The sequence below is a fragment of the Hibiscus syriacus genome, unplaced genomic scaffold (genome assembly GCF_006381635.1).
Source record: "Hibiscus syriacus cultivar Baekdansim isolate YM2019G1 unplaced genomic scaffold, ASM638163v2 tig00110206_pilon, whole genome shotgun sequence".
NCBI classification, from domain to species: Eukaryota; Viridiplantae; Streptophyta; class Magnoliopsida; order Malvales; family Malvaceae; genus Hibiscus; species Hibiscus syriacus.
Window position 1 is genome coordinate 971,557 of NW_024062627.1, and position 23,241 is coordinate 994,797.

At 35.6% G+C, this 23,241-nt stretch overlaps 1 protein-coding gene and 1 pseudogene across 2 annotated transcripts; one reads left to right on the forward strand and one right to left on the reverse strand.

The window, feature by feature from the left end:
* Window positions 1-2,927: 2,927 nt before the first annotated feature.
* Window positions 2,928-6,245, forward strand: LOC120219416 (annotated as a pseudogene).
* A 206-nt stretch (window positions 6,246-6,451) lies between these two features.
* Window positions 6,452-23,241, reverse strand: LOC120219413 (succinate-semialdehyde dehydrogenase, mitochondrial-like). 2 transcript variants are annotated; one of them, XM_039216229.1, is made up of 20 exons: window positions 23,109-23,241; window positions 22,795-22,996; window positions 22,070-22,118; window positions 21,608-21,695; window positions 21,397-21,507; window positions 19,874-19,936; window positions 19,679-19,789; window positions 18,886-18,951; window positions 18,685-18,762; window positions 18,517-18,594; window positions 16,066-16,132; window positions 15,807-15,892; window positions 15,479-15,511; window positions 15,326-15,358; window positions 14,043-14,143; window positions 7,295-7,380; window positions 6,966-7,072; window positions 6,809-6,886; window positions 6,676-6,722; window positions 6,452-6,584 (listed from the first exon to the last, which is right to left on the reverse strand). In XM_039216229.1, the coding sequence occupies exons 1-19, from the start codon at window positions 23,187-23,189 to the stop codon at window positions 6,684-6,686; spliced, it is 1,557 nt and encodes a 518-aa protein (XP_039072160.1). In that variant the 5' UTR covers window positions 23,190-23,241; the 3' UTR covers window positions 6,452-6,584; window positions 6,676-6,683. The 2 variants fall into 2 exon arrangements, with proteins under 2 accessions (XP_039072160.1, XP_039072161.1); XM_039216230.1 differs by lacking the exon at window positions 18,517-18,594 and having other exon boundaries at window positions 6,583-6,722.

A 23,241-nucleotide genomic window follows, 5' to 3' on the forward strand; every position in this document is an offset into this window, starting at 1 on the left:
AGAAAACACCATTAATCAGAAGATATAAAAACAGTCATGACTTACAGTCAACAACATAAATAAAACATATGAAACTTTACTAGTTGAAATAACCGCTCTAAAACATAAACTGATAGGCGCAAAGGTGCTCACAAGGAAGCATCCAGAGAACAGATGACACAGTTGCAATTTCATCAGGCTTTTAGATTTTGATTAAGAACACCCGTAGTGCATTTTGATAAATAATAGTACCCATTTTATAATAATCAGACTAGAAACAATCTGGTCTAGTTAAAGAAAGGAAATAATTTATCAGATGAACCTTTTGCATAAACTTTTGCAATGTTCGAGTAAAACAATCAGAAAACTTCTGTTACAGGAACAGCACATTGTAATAAATTACAGCACTCTGTACGTGCAATATGCTTAGAGTTGGAGATATTACCAACAGCAGAAAGTCAGACCACTTCACTACTTAAGGTGAAATAAAGTAACATGTCTAAAAGCATGTACTCCAATTAGCTATAATTTTAATCATTGTTCTAGTTTATCATTTTTAATGTTACTTATTACCCAAGCTACATATTCTAATCAGTAAAAAATGATGCAAGACAAGCTTTGTACCTTTTCTATAAGGCTTAGTGCAAACCTTTTCACAATTGATTTTTCGAGAACATGGCCTCCAACGCTATGAATTTCTTCACATGCTTGACATAAGAAGGAGATCACATAGAGAGAAGGCATAGATGGGAGTGATAATTTCATCTCTGATGCCCCCTCATCAGACTGTTCTTGCTTAACAACTATCTCCTCCCAACCCTGAACAATGTATAAAAGATAAACAAACATGCTTAAAAGAAATACAAGATAATTATTCTTACACAAGAAACATACTTCTATTTTAGTACCTAACAAGCCTAAAAGCATATACTTAATTTAATCAAACAAACGATATTAATTTGAATAGATGATTGTCCAGAAAGGCAATAAACACCAATCGAACCTCAGCAATAGTGTTCAAAAGTTTTAAAGCTGTCAGAGATATAAAATAGGATCATAAAATGTCCAACATATATGAAATACAACACAGGTGTGAATCCTATGAAGCCTTATGTGTGAAGTGCATTGGTTCCTCCAATCAATCTTAGGTTTTACCCTAAGGAACCCTGCATATGAGGCACAGGGATTCCTCCAATCAACCTTCAGTGTGATACTTCGTATTTTCTAAAGAATTTTAAAGGGAGAAATGTTATCTTTCTTTCTATTGGATATTATGTTCTCAAGAATTTCATACTATAATTTATCATATAAACATAATATCAATGGCCAAGAATATTCGATGATAACTCAATAAAAATTATAAAACTTATAATCTTACATTCTAATCAAAAAGATAATATATATTTTTGGAATGTTTTTAAATAATTACAAGTTAATATCTATTCAAAATATTTCTTAGTCATTGGCAACGTAAACACACATTTCAAGTACAATTATTCGAACTCGATTTTTAAGAAAAACAATACTATCTTTTACTATTAAAATCTCCACTACTATTATCGTTTGTTTGGTATTCTACTTAACTCTTGTATCCATCCTACCATCAGTGTTTTGGCCTTTTGGGGTATATAACTAAAGATTCAGTTGTCCGTTATTAGAATAATGATTGTTATATAATGATAAAAGTGATGTTTAAAATTATTATTATTATTATATGATATAATATCCGTAATGATGGTAATATCATGTATTATTATTACAATTAAGATAAACAAAATAAAAAATACAATTACAACTATAATTTAAATATGTGAGTATATTACTTTATGTCATCTCATTTTATCTTCCGAGGTATTCCAAATACCTAAAAGAAAAGAAGATTGTTCAATACAATATTTTTTAGAAAATAAATCTTCTTAAAATTTTGGAATTTTTAGATTATATGTTCAGTTTTATTTTATATAAATTATATATATATAAGTTTAAGTTTATTGTAATTTAACTTTTATATCATAAAATGATATAAATACTCTTACAATTTACGATATTAAAAATAAAGAAAGAAAAATTATATGACATTATTTTTATTTTTTAATACTCTTTACTTAAAATTTATAAATGTCTTTTAAATTTTATTTAATGTTTCAATGCCCTATTACATGAATGACTCCGTACATGATTATATATAAATATTATTCATATATATTATTATAAAATTTAAATATATTTTAATTATCAATTGGATTACATTTTATAATAATTGATACTAATGAATAAATATTATTCATATATATTATTATAAAATTTAAATATATTTTAATTATCAATTGAATTATATTTTCTAATAATTGATATTAATGAATAAAACCTTAAAAACCCAAAACAACCCTTCACTACATATATATATAAACTATTAGTCCAAGTCCAAAAGCAAAACAGGTAATGTTAAAAATATTTCATACGATTTAACTTCTTTTTTTTAAAAAAAAAAAAAGAAAATTGAAATTTTGATATCAACAAACTCTTTTTTTTTCTCTTAATTAAGATATGAGTAGTTATACGGCGTGATAGTCTAATTTAAAATTAATTTAAAATTATTTCAATTTAAAATATAATTATATTTAATTTAAAAAATTACATAATTTTATAATATTTTCGATTGCAACCGAAAATATCATTTCCGGATGCAACTTGTCTAACTTTAAAAATTACTCTGTCCACTTTTAAAAACTAAGATCTTGATAATATTTTAGATTATAACCGATTTATATAATCTTTTAACTTCATATTAATAAATTATATTTTTAAAATTTTCTTTTAACATATCCCATTGTGAAAAAGAAAAAGATTCTGTTAAGTAGTTTATTATCTCTCAGTCACCCCTGTGGTTGAACGGTTCACAGGTCCCTTTTTTCTCACTCTTTTGCCACATGAAAATTTCCCATTTTTCCATTACTCTCTGAGCATCATCTCCTTTAATCTTTTATATATCTCGCTGTCTCTGAGTTCTTTGGGTGGAAAAAAGAAGACATATATTTCATCTCAAAATCAATGGGGACGAGAGCAAGAAGGAAGCAGAGCTGGTACAAGCAGACATTGACGCCATTAATGGAAGGACCAATGGATCCTGAAATCCAAGAAGAAGGGAACAAGGAGTGGTCTTGGGAACTCATCCGAGAATGGTTTCGAACACAGAAGAGCATGTCTTTCTCTCCAACTAATAATAACTTCCCACTGTCTAATTATCCCTGTGCAAATGCAAGTAATGTTCTGGCGGCGGCCAAGAGACAAGACTTGAGTCTTTTGCTCGGCGTTTTGGGTTGCCCTCTCTCCCCTATTCCTCTACCTAATCACCAAATTCATCACATTCTCCTCAAAGACGTTCCCATTGTAAGTTTCCTTTTTTTTTCATTGTAAGTTGTGATCATGGTTTTCAGAACCGGATCGGTTAACGAACCGGTCATGTTATCAGTTTATTGGTTCAACCGGTCGAATCAGTTCGATCGGTCGAAAGAATCGAACGACGTCATAATTATTTAAAAAATTAAATAAAAATACCAAAAATATTTAATAAAAAATATTTTTTTATATCACAAGTTATATTCAAAGCAATTCATAACATATATAAGTTAAAAATCATAAAATCAAGTGAAACAAAATGATTCAAATTAACTACAACATAATATTTAAGGTAAAATATATTAAATAATAAATATAATTATATAATTATAATTAAAAAATAAATTTGGGGCTAAAAAAATCATAACAAAATGATATTGTTTGGTTTAATTTTTTTTTTTTAAACAATCCCACGGCTAAGAAACATAGAAGAACACCCCAAAAGTCTAAAGAGTAAAAACATGAGAACAAAACAATCTCACATGATTAAGAAACATAGAAGAGCATCTCAACTAACTTCTATAAATAATAGAGATAATTTGACATTCAAAATTATGGAGACTTTTGGTGAGCATTGAGTGAACTATTCTTTCACTTCAATTAAACTCGAATTTTAAGCTTCAATCGAGCTTCTAAATTTTTTTTGAGTTCAAGCCTTTTCGATTTCAAGTTTTAATATTATATTTCGAGTTTGATTTGAACATGATAATTTTTAACTCGTGAGTTTGAGTCAAGTTGAGCTTATTTTTAAAGTTTTCAAGTTCGAGTCGAGTTCATCATTACTCGAGTTCTACTTGACTCGTTTAACAAACGACGTTGTTTGGTTTAATTCTTTTAAAAAAAAAACAAAATTGGTGTTTTTTCCGGTTTTCAGCCGGTCCGGTTCGAGCGGTTCAACGGTTCCGGCCGGTTCACTGGTAGCGGTTCAACCAGTGTAGATTAAACCGGACAAGGTAACGGTTTCCGGTTGAACCGGCCGGTCCGGTCCGGTTTTCAAAACTATAGTTGTGACCATCCCTTACTGTTCATTGAATACGAACAGGAAGCATCGACGGCGCATTACATTATACAGCAATACTTGGCGGCGTCGGGGTGCTTGAAGCAGCGGCAGAAATGCGGGGCTAAGAACATGTACGCGACGGGGAGAGTGAAGATGTTATGTTGCGAGACGGAGATATCAATGGGGACGGTGTTAGGGAAAGGGACGAGTATGGTGAAGAGTTTAGGGACGAGGAGTGAAGAGATGAGCGGTTGCTTTGTGGTTTGGCAAATGAAGCCGGAGATGTGGTCTCTCGAGCTCGTCATCGGAGGCAACAATGTCATCGCCGGCAGCAACGGAAAAACGGTGTGGCGACACACTTCTTTGCTCGGCACACATGCTGCCAAGGGTCCTCAACGTCTTTTGCGACGCATTATCCAGGTATCTAAGCTAGTCCACTTCATTCCCCCCCCCCCCTTTTTTACCTCTTAATTCCTCACGGCTACACACCCACATTTACTTCCATGCAATCAGATTAGCAGGTTAGGGATGGATTGAATGGACAGATGGAGGTAATCATTTTTTTTAAAAATTTAAAATTATCATATATTTTAATTTTTTTTATATAAATTGTCTCCCTAAAATTAATTTTATAAGTTCGTGTCTTAGAAGATTGCTCCCTAACATAAAAGATTGCTCTCTAATATAAAATATTGTCCTCGGTGTTAATAACATTAATATTTATGTACTAAACAAAAAATTAAGATATGAGATAATTTTGATGTAAATAATAATATGGTGCGACAAGCGTAAATTATATGTTTGTTAAATCCATGTTAATTTTAAAATTTGATAAATTGTATCCAAATTCAAATTTTTTGATTTAGCAGACAAGGATGGGGTATAAGTGACAAGGATGGATGCTTTAGCAGACAAAATTTCTTTTGTTTTTTGTTTTGATCCTTAGAAAAGAAATGAATGTGTGAGTTAGGGATTATTATATGGTATAGTTGACATCATCACATGCATGTAATGTATGATCATTCATCAATCACTTGCATCCAACACCACCTCCACTGCTTCCATCTTGGGATTGTCACCTTCTCCTTTTGTCTTTCGTTTTTTTCCCCCTTTCTTTTTCCATTTTTGCTTTTTGCTCTTTACTATATTCTTGCATTATTTTGCTCTCCTCCTTTGCTTTGATGGGTATTTTACCCTTAATTCTCAAATAATCAATGTGTTACTTTATACGCATTGTGATTTTTTCAATTATTTGGGTAAAGATGGGCTAATTGGAATGAATATTCAGGGGCTGGATCCAAAGGCGACAGCCAGCTTATTTGCAAAGGCACAATGCCTGGGGAGGAGAAACGAATAGGCGATGAGGATTGCTTCGTACTGAAGGTATGCGCCGATCGTGCAGCAGTAATGGAACGGAACAAAGGGCCGGCGGAGGTGATGAGGCATGTGTTGTACGGCTACTTTTCCCAAAAGAGTGGGTTGTTGATATACTTGGAGGACTCCCACCTGACCATAGTCCAAACGAAAGGAGACGATGCATGTGGTTGTGCCTACTGGGAAACAACCATCGGAAGCAGCATCGAGGACTATAGAGATGTGGACTGAGTGTTGATAGCGCACCAAGGAAGATCGATCGCCACCGTTTTCCTATTCGGGGAGCAGCCGATGCAGCACAGCCGGAGTCGGATGGAAGAGTTTTGGAGCATTGATGATGATGTTTTCAATGTTCAGGGACTCTCCATTGATTCCTTAAATCCTCCAGCTGATATCTTTGATCCATAATATATGTATTTACCTTCACTAATCATTTCCACTTTCACTATATCTATAACAACCAACTTCATCAACACATGAACACATAAAGTATTGGGGGGTAGGGTGGATGAATCCATAAAGCACAAGTGTTTATATAGAGGTGATTTTAATTGATCTAGTTTATTAAATAATATATGTATTTTACTTTATGAAATTAAAGTAATTATTTAAATCACGCCTAAAACTAGTCTGCAACAAAACAAACATGTTTCTTTCTTTATTCATAAACAGTAATGAAACGGCAAGTGATTCATGATAAAAGCTTTCAGACTACACACCCTCCCATTAACATAACTTACCTTCAAAGACTGCAGTTTAGTGCACCACCCTCCAACAAGTTGCCTTCTCAACTATTAATTAGTCAACAACGGCATCAAAGGTTTCCTAAATTCTGTGAATAGACATTTAGCAATACAAACCACTTGATGTTCTACGGTTTCGAGTTCCGAGCTTCTATCATAAATAAGAATCCCAGTACATACCTTGCACTTCATTTTCTGTTCATATCTCCCAAGCACACGTATTTTAGCTGCAAAAACATGAAAAATTGCTTTATTGAGGCAAACAGGATATCGAGGAGAAAAATGCATCGAGGAAATATCCGGTTACACTCACTTCAAGATATTCATCTATCCCATACTTGGAACCTTCTCGCCCGAGACCAGACTGTTTGACACCACCAAATGGTGCCACCTGAAATGAAACGAACAAACCATAAGTTTAATCTATAGCTGCTGATGCTTTTCTGTTAGTTTATCCAAATATGACCCACCTCAGTTGAAATGATTCCTTCATTAACACCAACAAGTCCATATTCAAGTGCTTCTGAGACACGCCATGTCCGTTGAACATTGTTTGTAAATATGTAAGCAGCTAACCCTGAATATGTGCAGCATAGAATGAAGATATAATAAATCAAACTGTATAATATTATCCTAGAAGAGGTAGTTTATGAATAATTTTTTAATGTAATTTTCCAATAGTGATTAATTAGGTTCAGTAGATAGATAGTTCTAAGGAACTAATAGAACAATAAAAAACATAATGACAATGAACTATGGATTAGCTTATCCAGAAGACAATGAAGCCCAAAAAAAGAACCTGCATTGGTGTCGTTTGCGATGCAGATAGCTTCTTCCTCAGTTTTGAACCGCAAAAGAGGGGCCACGGGTCCAAACACTTCCTCCCTGACATAAGACAAATTGAAATGCATCTCCATAAATCTAAAACATAAATACAAAGACAAAATCATGCTGAAAATTGACGTCGCAACATGACAGCATATAAAGAACAACCAAACATGTACTGAGAATCTCAGTAAAAACTGCATGTTTGACTCTAACATATATATCACAAAAACACCAAAACATGTACACAATGACAGAGGGTGGTCGGGGAAAGGTGATGGCCTGTTTTCGGTCAAGTCATGTAGGAGGTCTTTTTATAGCAGTGTAGAAGGTTCGTTTGAGTGGAATAAGTGGGTTTGGGCTGGTTTGGCTCCTCCTAGGGTGGAAACGTTCCTTTGGCAGCTTTGTCATGGTAAAGTGGCAGTTAGAGAGGAGTTAAAGAAGAGAGGTATTCCTTTGGAAGACGGTCTTTGTCCACTGTGTCAATTGCATGAAGAATCTGTTGAACACCTTTTCTTCTCTTGTGTGGTTGCAGGGGAGTTATAGACCAAATTCCTTAGGTTATGGGATATTTCTATTGCTCTTCCTCAAGACCCCATTTCACTTTTGTGTTCTTGGTCGTTCCTAAGGAAGGATTCTAGCATTTGGAAGTTCATCCCAGGGGTTGTTTTATGGTTAATTTGGAAGGTTAGGAATTTGGTTGTTTTCGAAAAGTGGAAGGTCGACACTTCATCTTTGTTCTTCTTCGCCAGATTTAGATTGGCAAAATGGTTTCTTGCTAAATATCCTTTGGTTAGTATCAACTCTGACAATTTAGTTGGGGATCCAACGCTTGCAGATAAGTCTCAGTACTATCATGTCCATGAGAAGGCTATTTGTTGGACTCCACCGCCTATAGATATGTTCAAGCTAAACGTTGATGGGGCGGTAAGAGGGGATAGGTTGCAAGGTGGTATAGGTGGGATTTTAAAAGATTCTACCCCGAGTACCTTAGCCACTTTCTCTTTAGCGGTAGGGCCTGGAACTCCTATTTTAGCAGAGTTGAAAGCTATTAAGGAAGGGATTGTGTTTTTCTTCTCTTCGACATGGGCTAACAAGGGAAGATTAATTATAGAAAGCGACTGTAAAACAGCAGTGGATTGGATTTCTAATCAAAACTCTGCACCAGTTTTTTTCAGTTCGATGGTGGAGGAAATTGGGGCATCTATTTCGGCTAAGGATATTGTTTTGAGATTGATTCCTAGGAGTTGCAATGTGGAAGCTGACAAGTTAGCTAAGGGGGGGATTGGTTGATTGCATCAAGTATTTTGTGGGAATGTTTTGTGTTGGTTTTCTGGCCGATCGGTTACAAGCCAGACTAAGTTCAGGTCGTTGTAGAATTGTACAGGGTTGGTAGGCCTGTTTGGGTAGTTGTTTGTTCCTGGTTATTTTGGGAAATGCTCTTGGATGTATTTTATGTATTTTATTATGGTTAATAAAAATTTTAAGGCACTCTTTTCCCTCTTCCGCTGATTGGTGAGCTTCTATACAAGCTCATACAATCAAGAAGGGGTTTTTTAATGAGGCCTTCAATTCCTATCAAAAAAAATGTACACAATGACAGACACCAAATTGACTTGAAATACTTCACACTTGTAATGCAGTAGACTATCAACTTCTTTGAAGCAGCAATGATATCAGATTTCATGCTAAGTTGAGTGGTTGGATGTCTAATTCCCTGTCGCTAGCAGGAAGAGTGGTGTTGGTTAAATCAGTGTTGTGCTCGCTCCCCGTTTATTTTCTTTCAATTTTCAAAATTCCAGCTTCTGTGCTAAAGAAACTAAATTCTATCATGGCTTCATTTCTGTGGGGGGGGGGTGCGGCGGATAAAAAAAATATCCACTGGTTAAATTGGAATTCGGTTAGTAAACCAAAAAGATTGGGGGGTCTAGGGGTCCCGAATTTATCACTCTTGAATAGAGCTTTATTGGGGAAATGGGTATGGAAGTTTGCATCAGAGAAAGAGTCTTGGTGGAAGAGGGTGGTATGTGGTGTATATGACATGGATCCGAAATGCATAATGATGGGGAATTCGTGGCCAGCCCGTGCATCGTGGATTTGGAGAGGTGTGGTTAAAACTTTCTTTACTGATGATGGTTTTGGGGATTTTATTAGGAAGAATATGCGTTTGAAGACAGGGAAGGGGAATTCTGTGCAGTTCTGGAACGATGTATGGTTGGGTGAAGTCCTTTGAAAATTCAGTTTCCTAGACTCTATGTTCTTTCGAGCAACAAATCGGGTAAAGTGATGGAGTTTAGGGAGAATAATGCCTTTGGTTGGGTGTGGGACATTCAAATGAGGCGAAATTTGGCGGATTGGGAGGTTGAACAGCTGTTGCAGTTGATTTCTATGTTGAACAATATCTCTATATCTCCATGTGAGGAAGACTGTTGGATTTGGTCAGGGAATGGAGAGGGCTGTTTTTCAGCTAAATCTTTTTTTTTTTTGATAGAAAGAGGCCTCATTAAAATCCTCCTTCAATCCCTCCATGTTATGAGAGTAACATGAAGGAACAACGAAGGAGGAAAAGAGAGCCAAGAAAACTTTTATTCACAAGAACCAGATTACAAGATTGAACAAACTCCTACACTTCCAACAGAAGAACATAAAACTTAACACAAAACATCCAACAAACAGGGAGGTACAATCCCTGTTAAACAACACAACAATAACCAAAAATCACCCTATCCCATCTTTAGCAAGTTTGTCAGCTTCCCAGTTTGCTGCCCTTGAAATATGCCTAAATATAATATCCTTTCCAATCAAAAGCGAAACTATATCCTTCACCAAGGATAGATGCAAAGGAGGGCTTAAACCCGGATTCTGGATCCACTTCAGAGCGTTAGATGAGTCTGATTCCAAGATAACTCTCTGATTTGCGACAAAATCCAACTCCTCCATAAGACAAATCCCTCTTTTGATAGCCAACAGCTCTGCCAAGATAGGAGGACCACCCCCTACTGCTTCAGAAAACCACTGAAGTAATAGACCTCTGCTATCTCGAAACAGACCACCAATACCTCCTTTTTCCCAACCCGAAACCATCGCTCCATCTACATTTAACTTTAGAAACCCCTCCGGTGGAGGAACCCAACAAGCAGGTTGAGAGCAATCCTTTCCTGATCTACCAATCGAATCAGCAATTTTCAAATCACCTACTAGAGAATCTAGAGGAATACCCACATCCTTGAAACGAGCACTAAACCAGGAAGCCACTCTAAATCTAACAATGAAAGATAATCTGACCAAATCCAGCTTTCCTTTCTGAAAGATAATCTCATTTCTACACTTCCATACTGACCACATCACTGCCCTAGGAATGAATTTCCAAATCAAAGAGTTAGTCATAAAATCATCCCACAAAATTAGAAATTCCATGGTAAACTTTGGAGTCACCAATGACACATTCCACATTTTCAAGGAGGACCACAGACCCCACACAACCCTGCAATGCAAAATAGATGGGAAACTGATTCTACCTCCCTACCACACAAAACACAACGTTGGTCAACAATCTCTGCAACACCTCTCTTTGCTAACTCCTCTTTAACCGGTACTCTATGTTGCACTAGTTGCCAAACAAACAATTCCACCCTTGGAGGAGCTAAACCAGACCAAATATTCTTATCCCAATTCACTTGATTCTGCTCAGAACCACCTTGTTCATAGAAAGCGTTTAAACAAGATTTAGCTGTAAAATTTCCTTCACCATTCCCTAACCAAATCCAACAATCATCTTCAGTAGGAAAAGGAGAGGTATTATTCAACATAGAAATCAACTGCATCCACTGTTCTACTTCCCAATCAGCCAAATTCCTTCTCATTTGGATGTCCCACACCCAACCCGAAGCATTATTTACCCTAAACTCCTTCACTTTACCCGATTTATTAATTGATAGAACATAAAGTCTAGGAAACAATTTCAGCTAAATCTTGTATCAACGTTTTCTTTGATCAAGATGGTATTGAGCAGAAGAAAGAGACCTGGGAGAGGCATATTTGGGTAGGGATTGCTCCTCCATGGGTGGAGACCTTTGTTTGGCAAGTTGCTCATCAGAGAGTGGCGGTTAAGGAGGAATTACTAAAGCGAGGTGTGGCAGGGATTGATGATCCTTTATGTTCTTTGAGTGGTAGGGAAATGGAATCAGTTACGCATCTCTTTTTGCATTGCGAGGTAGTATGAGGTCTGTGGTCCAGATTTTTGAATATCTGGAATTTGTCCTTCGTGATTCCAAAGAATATCATTGACATTTTCAATTTGTGGCATGATTTACTTCCGAACTCTTTGATTTGGAAATTTATTCCAAGGGCGTTGATGTGGTTAGTGTGGAAATGTAGAAATGAGGTTATTTTTCAGAAAGTTAAGCTGGATGTGGTGAGACTGTTCTTTATTGTTCGTTTTAGAATAGCTTCCTGGTTTGTTGCAAAGTTCAAGGATGTGCATATCCCTTTAGACTCACTTGTGGGTGATGTAAAACTTACTGATTTGGTGGGAAAACAGGGAAATGGTAGCTCTCAACCAATTTGTTGGGTTCCTCCTCCGGATGGGTTCTTAAAGTTAAATGTTGATGGAGTGATGGTAAAGGGCTGGGATAAGGGAGGTATTGGGGGTCTGATTCGGGACAGCAATGGCGTGTTGCTTCATTGGTTATCAGAAAGAGTTGGGGTGGTCCTTCTATCTTGGCAGAATTATTGGCGATTAAGAGGGGGTTATGTCTTCTGGAAGATTTAAGTTTTGTTCTTAATCAGAGGTTTATTCTTGAATCAGATTCAAGCAATGCTCTGAAGTGAATCAAGAATCCGGGTTTATGCACTCCTATGTTTCAATTATTGGTGAAGGATATAGTCTCTCTTATGGCAAGGAAGGATATCATTTTTAGGCATATCTTGAGGGCTGCAAATTGGGAAGCTGACAAATTAGCTAAATATGGGATAGGGTGATGTTTTGGTTTCTTTCTACTTGTGTTGAGGTGTAGGAAATTTTATTCCCTATGTTTAGTTGTTGTGTTTAAGTTTTATGTAATTCATGGTGGTGTTAGCAGATTGTTAGGGTCTGCCTATGTTGTACTATTGTTTCATCTTAATAAATTTCTAGGCACTTTTTTCCTCCTCTCTTTGTCCTTCATGTTACTTACATAACATGGAGGGTGAAAAACTGGGTTTTTAATGAGACCTAATCTTCTATCAAAAAAAAAAAGCAATATTCACGATCCTACTATCATCCATCATGGACTTATGAGCAGAGTCCTTAACAAAGATTCAGTTCATCAAATTTCTTCTGTAAAACTTTGGAACCGAGAATAGTGCACCTATAAAAAACATCACAATGATTATCCCAGTTCTTCAATCTAGTGATTGTAGTGTATTTTTTTTATAGAAATCCCATGACCCAGTTCCTAAAGTGTTCAGTGATTGTAGTGTCAGTCTGTCAGAATAATTTCAATCAACACTCCCGAATGTTAAAAAAAATGAGGGGGGTGGGCACAAAAATGCAATTTACTGTTCATTGACTTTTGGCTGAAATTTAGCAACAAATACCAGAAAAAGGCCAACCGAATAGCTTATGCTTTGGGTATCCAAATATGATAAAAGAAGCACTAAAAAGGTCTTTCCATTTCACCATCTGGAAGATAAACAAAAGGGAAGACGAACAAAGAGTTGAATTTAGAAGAATTCTACAACTTGTTTTGCACCCCAAATCCTAGAGAGTAAAGAATAATTGTTTACAACGTGTTTGCAGCAAAAGGATAAAAATGTTGTGGTTCATTGAATATTAGCTCGTAATTAAGCCTAATAGTAGCCCAATTTTTCTAAAAAACTAAAACATAAAAAAGCCCACCAAATAGTTTTAGGTTTGGCTGTCTATTTGGTTTTACTAAATCTCAATTCTTTCAGATGAGAAATGTATCTAAATGGGTTTCCCCCCCTTTTTAAATATATACATATATGTATGTACATTAATACATTTATTTCTCGTGTATTTTTTATGTTCATAGATTGAGTCACTATACAGCTATTGTAACTGATTTCCCAATTTAGGCTATTTGTGGCTACACTTGCTGCCACTTGTGACTTGACATCTACCAATCTTCCTTTGCTAATTCTTTTAGCTTCTTGTAACAAAATTCACAACTCTTCTTTTGCGTGGGAGTCTCCATTAGTGTCTTACTCTGATACCAAATTCTTAAGTTACTGAGTTATAGTTTGAGTCACTAGGGATTACGAGAGAATCTGCATCAGTTGATAAAGCCTTAACCTTATTACAATCCCTACCTCATGAAGAACCTTTGATTAACAATGTGTGGAACCTTCAGTTCATAAAGACTTTCAATTGCAATAAAATACTTGCTAAAAATAAATTATTCTAATCAGGAATACTTGCTCATGGAACCATCCATAACACTTTTCCCTCAAGGATTCAAAAAGGTCATAGTTTACAACCATTTCCACTAGCATGGAATTGATAGACCCATCATATTATTCCTTAAACCCCTACGTCATAAAAGAAGATCAAATAGAACATAAATTATAGCTTTTGCCTTAAAAGTTACTTAGATTGATTAAAATTAGCATGCGTGAAGACTCAGACCATACTATAATACTCTCGAACTTAAAGCATCAAGTTGCTTTCATATCATATTTAGTAACCGATCTGAAATGTCAGCATATCTTAGAGGATGTACCTTGCTAATAGCATGTCACTCTTGACATCAGTAACAACTGTGGGCTCATAGAAAGTCATTCCAAGGCTATGTCTTTTACCCCCAAGAATGACTTTTGCTCCCTTCAAAAAATCAACAGTCAATAAGTTGTGAGGTAAATAAACGTTTACAGGGAAAAATGTAGGCTGTCAGTAACAAAATTTAGCAACACTTGCCGGAAGAGACAGGGAAGCAGGAAAGGGAGAAGTTAAGAGACAGTATGAAATGATGCATATATACACATGATACATGGCAGGAACCATAAATAGGCTGGTTTGGCTTACCAAAGTTGGCAAATATACAATGAGAAGGTGATTTTGGTATGAGCTTGAGGAATTGCAACTCCGAGTCATGTTAAAATCAAGTATAATAAAAATAAGCATGCTCAATCATAGGGAACCATGAATTAAAATGGAAACCAAGAGTATAGAAAATTGAATGTTATATACTACAAAAAGTGTAATGCCATGAAGCACGGGTACTTTTGTTAGGGGAGCGTTCAGCCTTGTGTCCAACATGAACGTGGCTCTAAGATAATAGGATACGGTGCTAAATACAAGAGGACAGGCCAAAAAGTAAAAACTAAAAACATGGTCAAAACCCGGCAAAGACATGGTTCGACATGTGATGATTTTTCTTTTAATTTTTTAATTTGTATTTTTATCCCAAATGGGGAATCAAAGCAAGTTGGTGTAACAGGTTTTTTATAGTTGAAGTTTCAAAATCCAAAAAATAAGCTTAAAGAGTAGAAAATCTTTTTAAAGGATAATATTTAACTGAGAAGTATCAATTCTAACTTTTTATTGCATCATTGTATAAAGAATATTTGTTATTTCCATGTCTTGCCATTACCCGACCTTGTGTCCTAAGTTTTAGGAATACACATGTCCCCATGTTTGTGTCTTGTCATACATGTATTGTGTGCCTGTGTCCGTGCTTCCTGGGTCTTATGACAATCAGTTAAGAAGTTTGGCATGCACCATATTGCAGATAGCAATAAAAAATTGTAGCTTTCGTGAATTTTAAAATGTAGAGAATTTTAACAAATTCACTAAAAAGAATGCAATCAATGAACAAAAACATCAATCCATGCAAAAACTGGCAACATACCCATGTGCCATTTTCCTGTTTTAACATTTGTTCAATTAAAGTTGTTAAACTCAAAATGCAAACACAGAATACAACATCAAGCAGTACAATTCCTTGAGATAACTTGTCTATGACAATTGGCAGCCACTAGTTGATAAGAAAAGTTAAAGACAAACCTTTGATAGAGCATCTTGAAGGAAAGATTCAACCTATGAAAAACAAAATTCCAAAGATGAGACAGTAGAGAAATCCACTAAAAGAAAAAAGTAAAACTAAAAATGAAGATATGGAGTTGATAAAAACTGGAAAATAAAAAATGCAAAGCTAACCTTTTGTACTGCAGCTTCATTAATTAGTGGACCCTGATAGGTAAGTACAGTAAATCAAAATTAATATCCTTAGGACAAATTCACTCCATAAATATAATTAAATAGAAAGAGCTCCAATCAACTTAGCAATGGCACAAACATAAGTGCAATCTTTTCTAGTCACTATTTCCACACAGTACTTCAAGAAAAAGGAACAATATAATTTCTATCAATAACTATCCTTGTAAACTGAATATTGAGAAACATAAATGCATAGACTAGCCACACATAAACACTAAGATCCATTTCACAAGAACAATAAAAATATGAAAGGGCTTAGGCTAACTACCTGAGCTACACCTTCAGTGAAGCCGTCTCCAACTTGCAGATTCTGGACAGCTTTTGAAAAAGCCTCAGCAAACTTCTCATAAATACCTGAAAAAAGGTCTAGCACTGTGAAATTTGTTTAGACACTAAAGAAATTGGCATATAAAACAAAATGTATTTTCTAGATCCAAATGCACTCGAAATTTCTCACTATAAAGAAACATACTAAAAATAAAAAGATTTGCCAATAGAATATGTTGAATACATTTTTACATCCATACCTTCTTGCACAATTACTCTGTTTGCACAAACACAAGTCTGTCCGCTGTTACGAAATTTTGCTGCAATCTGCAAATTGCATGGCATTGTTAATGATACAACAAAGGTAACACTGCATGCTTGGGCTAAGAATCAAACAAAAGATACAATTGGACAGGAGAGTAGAATGCATGTTACAGCCAATTTTCATGTATCTATAAAATCGTAGTAAACTTAATAAGCTTTTAAACCAGCCAAAGTGCCATTGTTTCATTCATTTCCAGTCTTCAAAGGTTACTATTTGGGTAGTAATGGTTTCTGATCAGTTCAGTTCTGGGTTACAGATAGATTTGACTTCAGATTATTAAGTCTCATATGCACCGGTTTATGTCATTTATTGAGTGGCCTTAATGGTAAATGAGAATGTTGATCTCCTATTCTGTTAAATCTTGTTCTAATCTCTGTTATTCGGGTTTTTCGAGTTCGGAGGAGGTCCATTTCTGGAAGAATTTAATTTGGAGGGGTCTGCTGCCTCCAAGAGTGGAGTCATTTCTGTGGCAAGTGGTTCTTCAGAAACTGGCAGTGAAGACAGAACTGGTTAAAAAAGGAGTTCAGGGTATTGAAGATGTGTCCTCTTTGCAAGTTGGTGGAAGAGTCTCCCTCTCACTTATTTTTTACTTGTTCGGTGGTTTGGTCTTTATGGAATAAATTTATGAAGTTTTGGAAGATTAATTCTGTTTTTCATGCTAATGCCAAAAGCTTTCTCCTAGCCTGGGATGCTTTGAAGACTAATTCAGTTATATGGTCATTTATTCCAGGGGTTGTCCTTTGGACCACTTGGAAAATCAGGAACTCTATTGTGTTTGAAGGGGGGAAGTTAGATCAAGCTGAATTCTTCTTCTTAGCAAGGTTTAGGCTTGCTTCATGGTTTTTAGCAAAGTATAAAGAGGTTTCTATCTCTAAGGATTCACTTATATCTGATCATTCCTTAGGGGATTCTTGTTCTTTCTACGCTAACCCGATTATATCTAAGTTCCCTTCCTCCTCCCAAGGGCTTTATCAAATTAAATGTTGATGCTGCTACTACCAGTGATTGGAAGAGTAATGGGTTAGGAGGTGTTTTAAAAGATGTTTCTGGTTCGATTTTAGGCTCTTTTAAGGAATCTGTTGGTCCGGGGCCTCCTACCTTGATGGAATTAAAAGTTATTCAAAAGGGTTTATCGTTCTGTCTCTTTTCGCGAGCTGATTAAGGATCGTTTGATTATTGAGAGTGACAGCAAGGTGGCAGTAGACTGGATTAAGGATGTTGAATTATGTCTAGATGTTTATGCTTATATTGTTAAAGATATTGTTGAAAAGCTTAGAGTTTTTGAAAGTGTTATTAGATGGGTTATTAGGACAGCTAATCTAGAGGCAGATGCCCTAGCTAAGGTTGGAATTGGTTGATTTATGTGTTGTTCTTTAGGGATGTTTTTTTTGTTCTCTATTTCCTTAAGAGAGTTTTAGGGTGTTGTAATTCCTATGTACTTATTATGATTTTAATGAAAATCTAAGGCACTCTTTTCCTCCTTCCGCTGATTAAGGAGCTTTTTACGAGCTCCATTAATCATGAAGGGGTTTTTTAATGAGGCCTCCTATTCTTATAAAAAAAAGAATGTTGATCTCCTTAGAGGACCCGGGTTCAAGCATCTAAGTCTGCAAGGTGTGTGCGCTTTGTCTGTTAATAGGCTAAGAAAAATTCTGAACAAATACTACCTAGTAATCACCCCAAACTAATAAAAAAAACTTTTTTGTTTGACAATTTTCAGGTTCAGACACTATTGAGCTTGGTTCACTTTGGGTTCCATATAATTTATTTATTTTGGGTCATTGACCTTTTGAGTCTCCAACTTGAACCAGGTTGCGTTCCAAGAAGGTTTTGGGTTTAGAAAAGATGTTGCTAAAGCAGTTATTTTGATAATCATGTTGATTCTATAACTATCAAAATCCAGAATGGGAGCTGCAGCCTCACAACCAATTACAAGTACGGATGGTGACAGGGAAAAGCGGGGCAGGTTTTTGGCCGCCTCAACCAAACCCAAAAGTTTGTAATCCCAACTCGACCCCAATTTTAGCATAATTTTTCCCAACCAGCCCTGACATAGTGAAAGCATAACCTGGCCCCAAAATTTTAACAAAAACCCCAACTAAACCCGTCCCAACCCCAAAAAAGTTAATAAAAAACATTAAATATATTATATAAAAATAATTGTAAAATACGAAAAAGGTTATTTTAGTAAATATATCAGGATGGGGTGGATTTCACCCAAATCTAACCCCAAAATTTTTAACAAAAAACCCGACTTATCTCGCCCCAATTAAAAAAGTTTTGGGATAGGGGAAATTTGTCACCCCTAGTTACAAGTGGAACTCAGGAAATATCTAGGATGAGGAGAATGGAAATGATGTCAATACATATCAAAGTGTAAACTTACAGCTCCTTTAACTGCCACATCCAGGTCAGCATCATCAAAGACAATGCATGGGGCATTACCACCAAGTTCAAGCGATATCTAGAACAATCCAGAATACAAGCAGTCAACTGCATGATCATACTGGTTTAGCATATATATATATATATACATTTCCCAGAATATCCATACCCTTTTAACAGTCCCAGCAGCACCTGCCATCAGCTTTTTCCCAACCGCTGTTGAGCCAGTAAATGTGATCTTTCTTACCTGGATATGAAATAAAAAAAGGAACGAATGACATTCTGTCAATTATCACCCCTTCATTTCGAGAGGCAAATAAATTGTGATGTCATGTGACAATAACTGAGTTTCACGTTAAGGATAGAGGACCTGAGGACTTGCAAGTAAAGCATCACCAATATCAGAAGCATTCCCCATAACCACATTCAGAACACCCTGCAAGGTTGAAAAGTAGAAACCCATAAAAATAAATGAAGCAAACCAAACGACCAAGAAATGAAATGCAGCAGGGGCACCAATTTGTTCTAGTAACAGCAGCAAGTGCATATAGTAGAAATAAAATAAAAAATAAAACCAGGATGTTTTGATTTCAACAATTTGGACGAGTATTAACATACCATTTACTTACAGATGTGTTGAAAAAGTTCAGATGCAAATTAAAACAGGATATAAGTTCTGGCTGATTTGCTCCTTAACCATTTTGTTACTATCCAGAGATGCCTAAAAGCTACAATCAACCCCATTAAATATATAATAAAGTGTTAGATAATCTCACAACTATTATATCTCCATTATCCATAACTAACCAATGATAGATGCCTAAAAGTTCATGTATCCTCAACTCTAGGTTGTCCATGCATACAAGACTGCCAAATCAATCTACATTTAAATTAAGAACAAGACATGAGAAGGCAGACTTGACTTCAAAAGGTTAATGTTATTATCAGATGACAACACTGGGCATGACACACACACGTATGTATGTGTGAAACTATCCATCTGATATTTTAGAAATCAATTAATGATCCAATTGGTTTTCAGATCAAGCTTTGAATTACCATTTTCAGAACAAGCTTCCAATTAACGTTACATGCTAAGACAAAGCAATATAAACTTGTTGAATAAAAAACTTTGTAAAAAGTAATAATGCATAAACAATTACCGGTGGAATTCCTGCTTGAAGGGCAAGTTCAGCTGCTGCTAAAGCTGTGAGGGGAGTAAGTTCAGAAGGTTTTACCACCACTGTACAGCCACAAGCGAGGGCAGGGCCAACCTGATACAACCATGAAGAGGAACATTTTAGTTCTTCAGCAGCATGGAAAGTAATATGGAAAAAAAATCTATATATAGCACCCACCTTCCTAGTGATCATTGCCAAGGGAAAGTTCCAGGGTGTAATTGCACCAACAACACCTACAGGCTGCCAAAGAGAAATTAAGGCAATACTGCAGGAATTTTAAAAATAAATAAATAATCTAAACATCAACTGTTTGCACCAAGAAGTATATTAAAGCTTTGTCAAAACCCAGTCACTAAAATAATCCAATATAACTGGTTTCTATTGCATCTTCTCTATAAGCCAACATAATAACAATAATAGTTTAAAAGGGAAGACACTAAAGCAGCAGGAAAGTCGTTCTCCAGTGTGAATTCCCCTCTATTTACCTATCAAGTTTATAGCTGAGAATCGCTCCTCAAACTTTTGGATATTAGAGGTCTTGTATAAATAGGATGATGACATCACATCTATGATCAGAAAGCTGGCGAATGAGATTATCGTTTATTGATAACGCCTTCCTCTACAGAATGTTTGTTAGACTTGGCATGAGGTTGGGACAGAATCAAGATGCCACCTGCTGGTTAGAGCATGCTATTCTGGTTCTCTTGAATGCACACAAGCTAAAAGAATGACCTATCCATCTGACTATTCAGAGAGATTTGCCATCAGGAACAGCAATCCTAGGCAACTTTTACCTGGCCCTTTGGGGTGATCTAAATCCCCAAAGACTATGAAGAGTTAATCACCAAGGAGAGTGATCTTCAAAATTTTAAGACACATTTACCTGGGAAGTGCGAAGTAGTGCCCACTGCAATATATATTACTCTCCAATTTTTCTTTTTACTTTTTTATAATCAAATTTCCATCTTTATATTTGTTTGACCATTAAATGTGAACATGTCAATAACTTTGTATTCTTACTCACCAAAACTGGCTTTATTTTCTTTAGATCAATGAATTCTTCTAATATAAAACTGCTCATTCAATAAAAAGAAATCTTGTTGTTATAATAAGATTATTTTAGGTGCTTTATATTCAGAGATTTTTTAATTCTATACAATAGCAAGCACAGATTTAAGATCAGTAGTGTTTTAGAATATTGCACCAAACTTGGTAATCCAAGATCACAAGTGATCTTATCACCATGTTAATTACATCATCATAGTGATATTAAAAGTGATGCCAAACACTTCCAAAATTTATCTCAAAGGATCATCCAAGACATTCGCATATGATACCAAATGCTGTGCAATTTCAGAAGTCAAATTACTTCCATGGTTATAAAGGAAATTGTGATAGTTGAGGTAATCTAACTTCTCCCATTTCTTTAGTTCATGTTTGTCTTTCTTCTCCTTTTTCTTATATGCTGGTTTCTTCTTTTAAATACAAAAGGAACATAATTTATATTGCCTTGTACGGACACAAGACTGCAAGATGTAAACTGAATTCTTAACGATGATATCAACAAATTTATCCCCTTAAATTATGGTCAATATATCATATTTCCCTTAGAAGACACTATCAAACCATAACTAAGAAATTATTTTAAATTTGTACAAGTAATCAATATGCGATTTAAACAAAGAAGAATTTATCCTCACCTGCTTTAAAACAAATAAGCGACGATCAGCTAGAGTAGCCGGAATTATATCTCCATAGACCTGTTTGGCCTCCTCGGCGAAGAATTCAATAAAACTGGCTCCATAACTAACCTATAATTTGAATCTTGGCATCAGAGTTGACAGATGACAAACAACTTTCTGTCAAAATCAGTTGTTCCGTTGTAATAACACTAAACTTTCAAATGAATACCTCACCCAGGGCTTCTTTTAAAGGTTTTCCTTGCTCTAATGTTATTAGTTGACCAAGCTCTTCCTTGTGGGACATTATAAGATCGTACCTTTAGAAGAACATTCAAAGAAAGAAAAAAATTATTTGATACTAAAAACATGCAAGAATGATTAGTTCAGTCCAACAAACGAAAAGTATTTAACTTTCCATGCTACAAAATATCCTGTCAATCTGGACCATTTTGATTAAAAAGCAGAGGATTTAACTCCCAAACTATGCTAAAAAAAATGAATCCTCCAATATTTTAAAATATATATGTCAGATTCTACGCATCCATCAGCTACAATCATTTACCAAAAATATCTCAAGTTAAACCACGCAAAAAATAAAAATGAAAAAAGAGCACGGCTCTTATCAAATGGTTGATCATTCCAAATTTGAATAGAAAGTATCCTAAAAAGATACAGTAGGACAAGGCAATACCATTTTCTAAGATATTTGCTCCTTTCAGCAGCAGTGAGTTTACTCCATGCTATGATGAGAAAAAGAAAAGGACAAGGAAAAAAAAGAAGGAATGAGGATAATCAGTTAAACTAGGTTTCAGGCCCAAAAAAACTTTGAACCTCTGCAAGCAAAATTCACCAAACGATAACAACTTCAATCCAATAGTATACATGATAACATCGAGGCACACAAAAACTTTCATCTGACCATAAAAATAAGGCCCCAGCTCAAACCACACATTCTGTTGTTTAAACGAAAATGCACATTTATTGAAATACGAGTGGTCCATTGTAAGCTAAGATCAAACATTATATTATTCAAAGGAGTAGAAATTTTTGCAGTATTCATGTGCTGTTATATCCAAGCTCACCTTCTTGCTTCCAAAAGCAAAAATCAAATTGCAAAATTAAACTAAAGGACAAAGGTAAAAAACCAGAAAAGGCTACAATTCCATAAGTAGATGATCCGGTGAAAAACTATAAAGAAAGAATAAGTAATTAGTCCCGAAGCCAAGAGGAAACACTCAGCAGAAAGATCACCCTAAACAACTTGGAAAATAGCAAGTTAGTGGCGAAAAGATCAGAGATATGGGATGTAAATCATCAAGTTCTTCAATATCACGTGACGGGCTGAAGTTTAACTAAAAACCCCAAACCAAATAACATAAAATAAATGAGAAAAGTAAGAGTAGAAGTGTTAGGTACAGTTAAAAGCTTGATATGCCGAAGAAATGGCATCATTCGTCTCCCGTCTGCCCATGAAGGGAACATCGGCAATGATTTCCCCCGTTGAAGGATTGAACCTGAAGAAATTCCAAATTCCATCATGGGCAGCCACCCACTGGCCTCCTATGAGACCCTGGCTCCGGAATATGGTGGAATTTTGAAGGCCGGAAGCAAAACTCATCTGATAAAACAGTAAGATGTAATTAATAAAGAGAGAGAAAAAAAAGAACTACTGAAGTTGCCTTAGGATTTGGATTTAGAAGAAGTGAAGGCGTTAAGAGAACGGAGGAGACCTGGCGGAGGGCGGAGGGATGGTGCATGCGATGTAAATGGGAGGAGGCGATCTTGAAAAGAGAGAAGCGAGCTACTCCCATTTTCTGCTTCGTTTTCTACTGCGACTCTGCAGTCAGTTTTGTTTTTAATCGG

Bases quoted from the DNA above. Each gene is read 5' to 3' on its own strand.
- LOC120219413 (XM_039216229.1), bottom strand. From the start codon at position 23,189: ATGGGAGTAGCTCGCTTCTCTCTTTTCAAGATCGCCTCCTCCCATTTA. The intron at 22,997-23,108 runs GTCTCCTCCGTT...CTGTTTTATCAG, and splicing joins ATCCCTCCGCCCTCCGCCAG to ATGAGTTTTGCTTCCGGCCT. The intron at 6,887-6,965 runs GTGGGTCATATT...GTTTCATTTCAG, and splicing joins AAGGAATCATTTCAACTGAG to GTGGCACCATTTGGTGGTGT.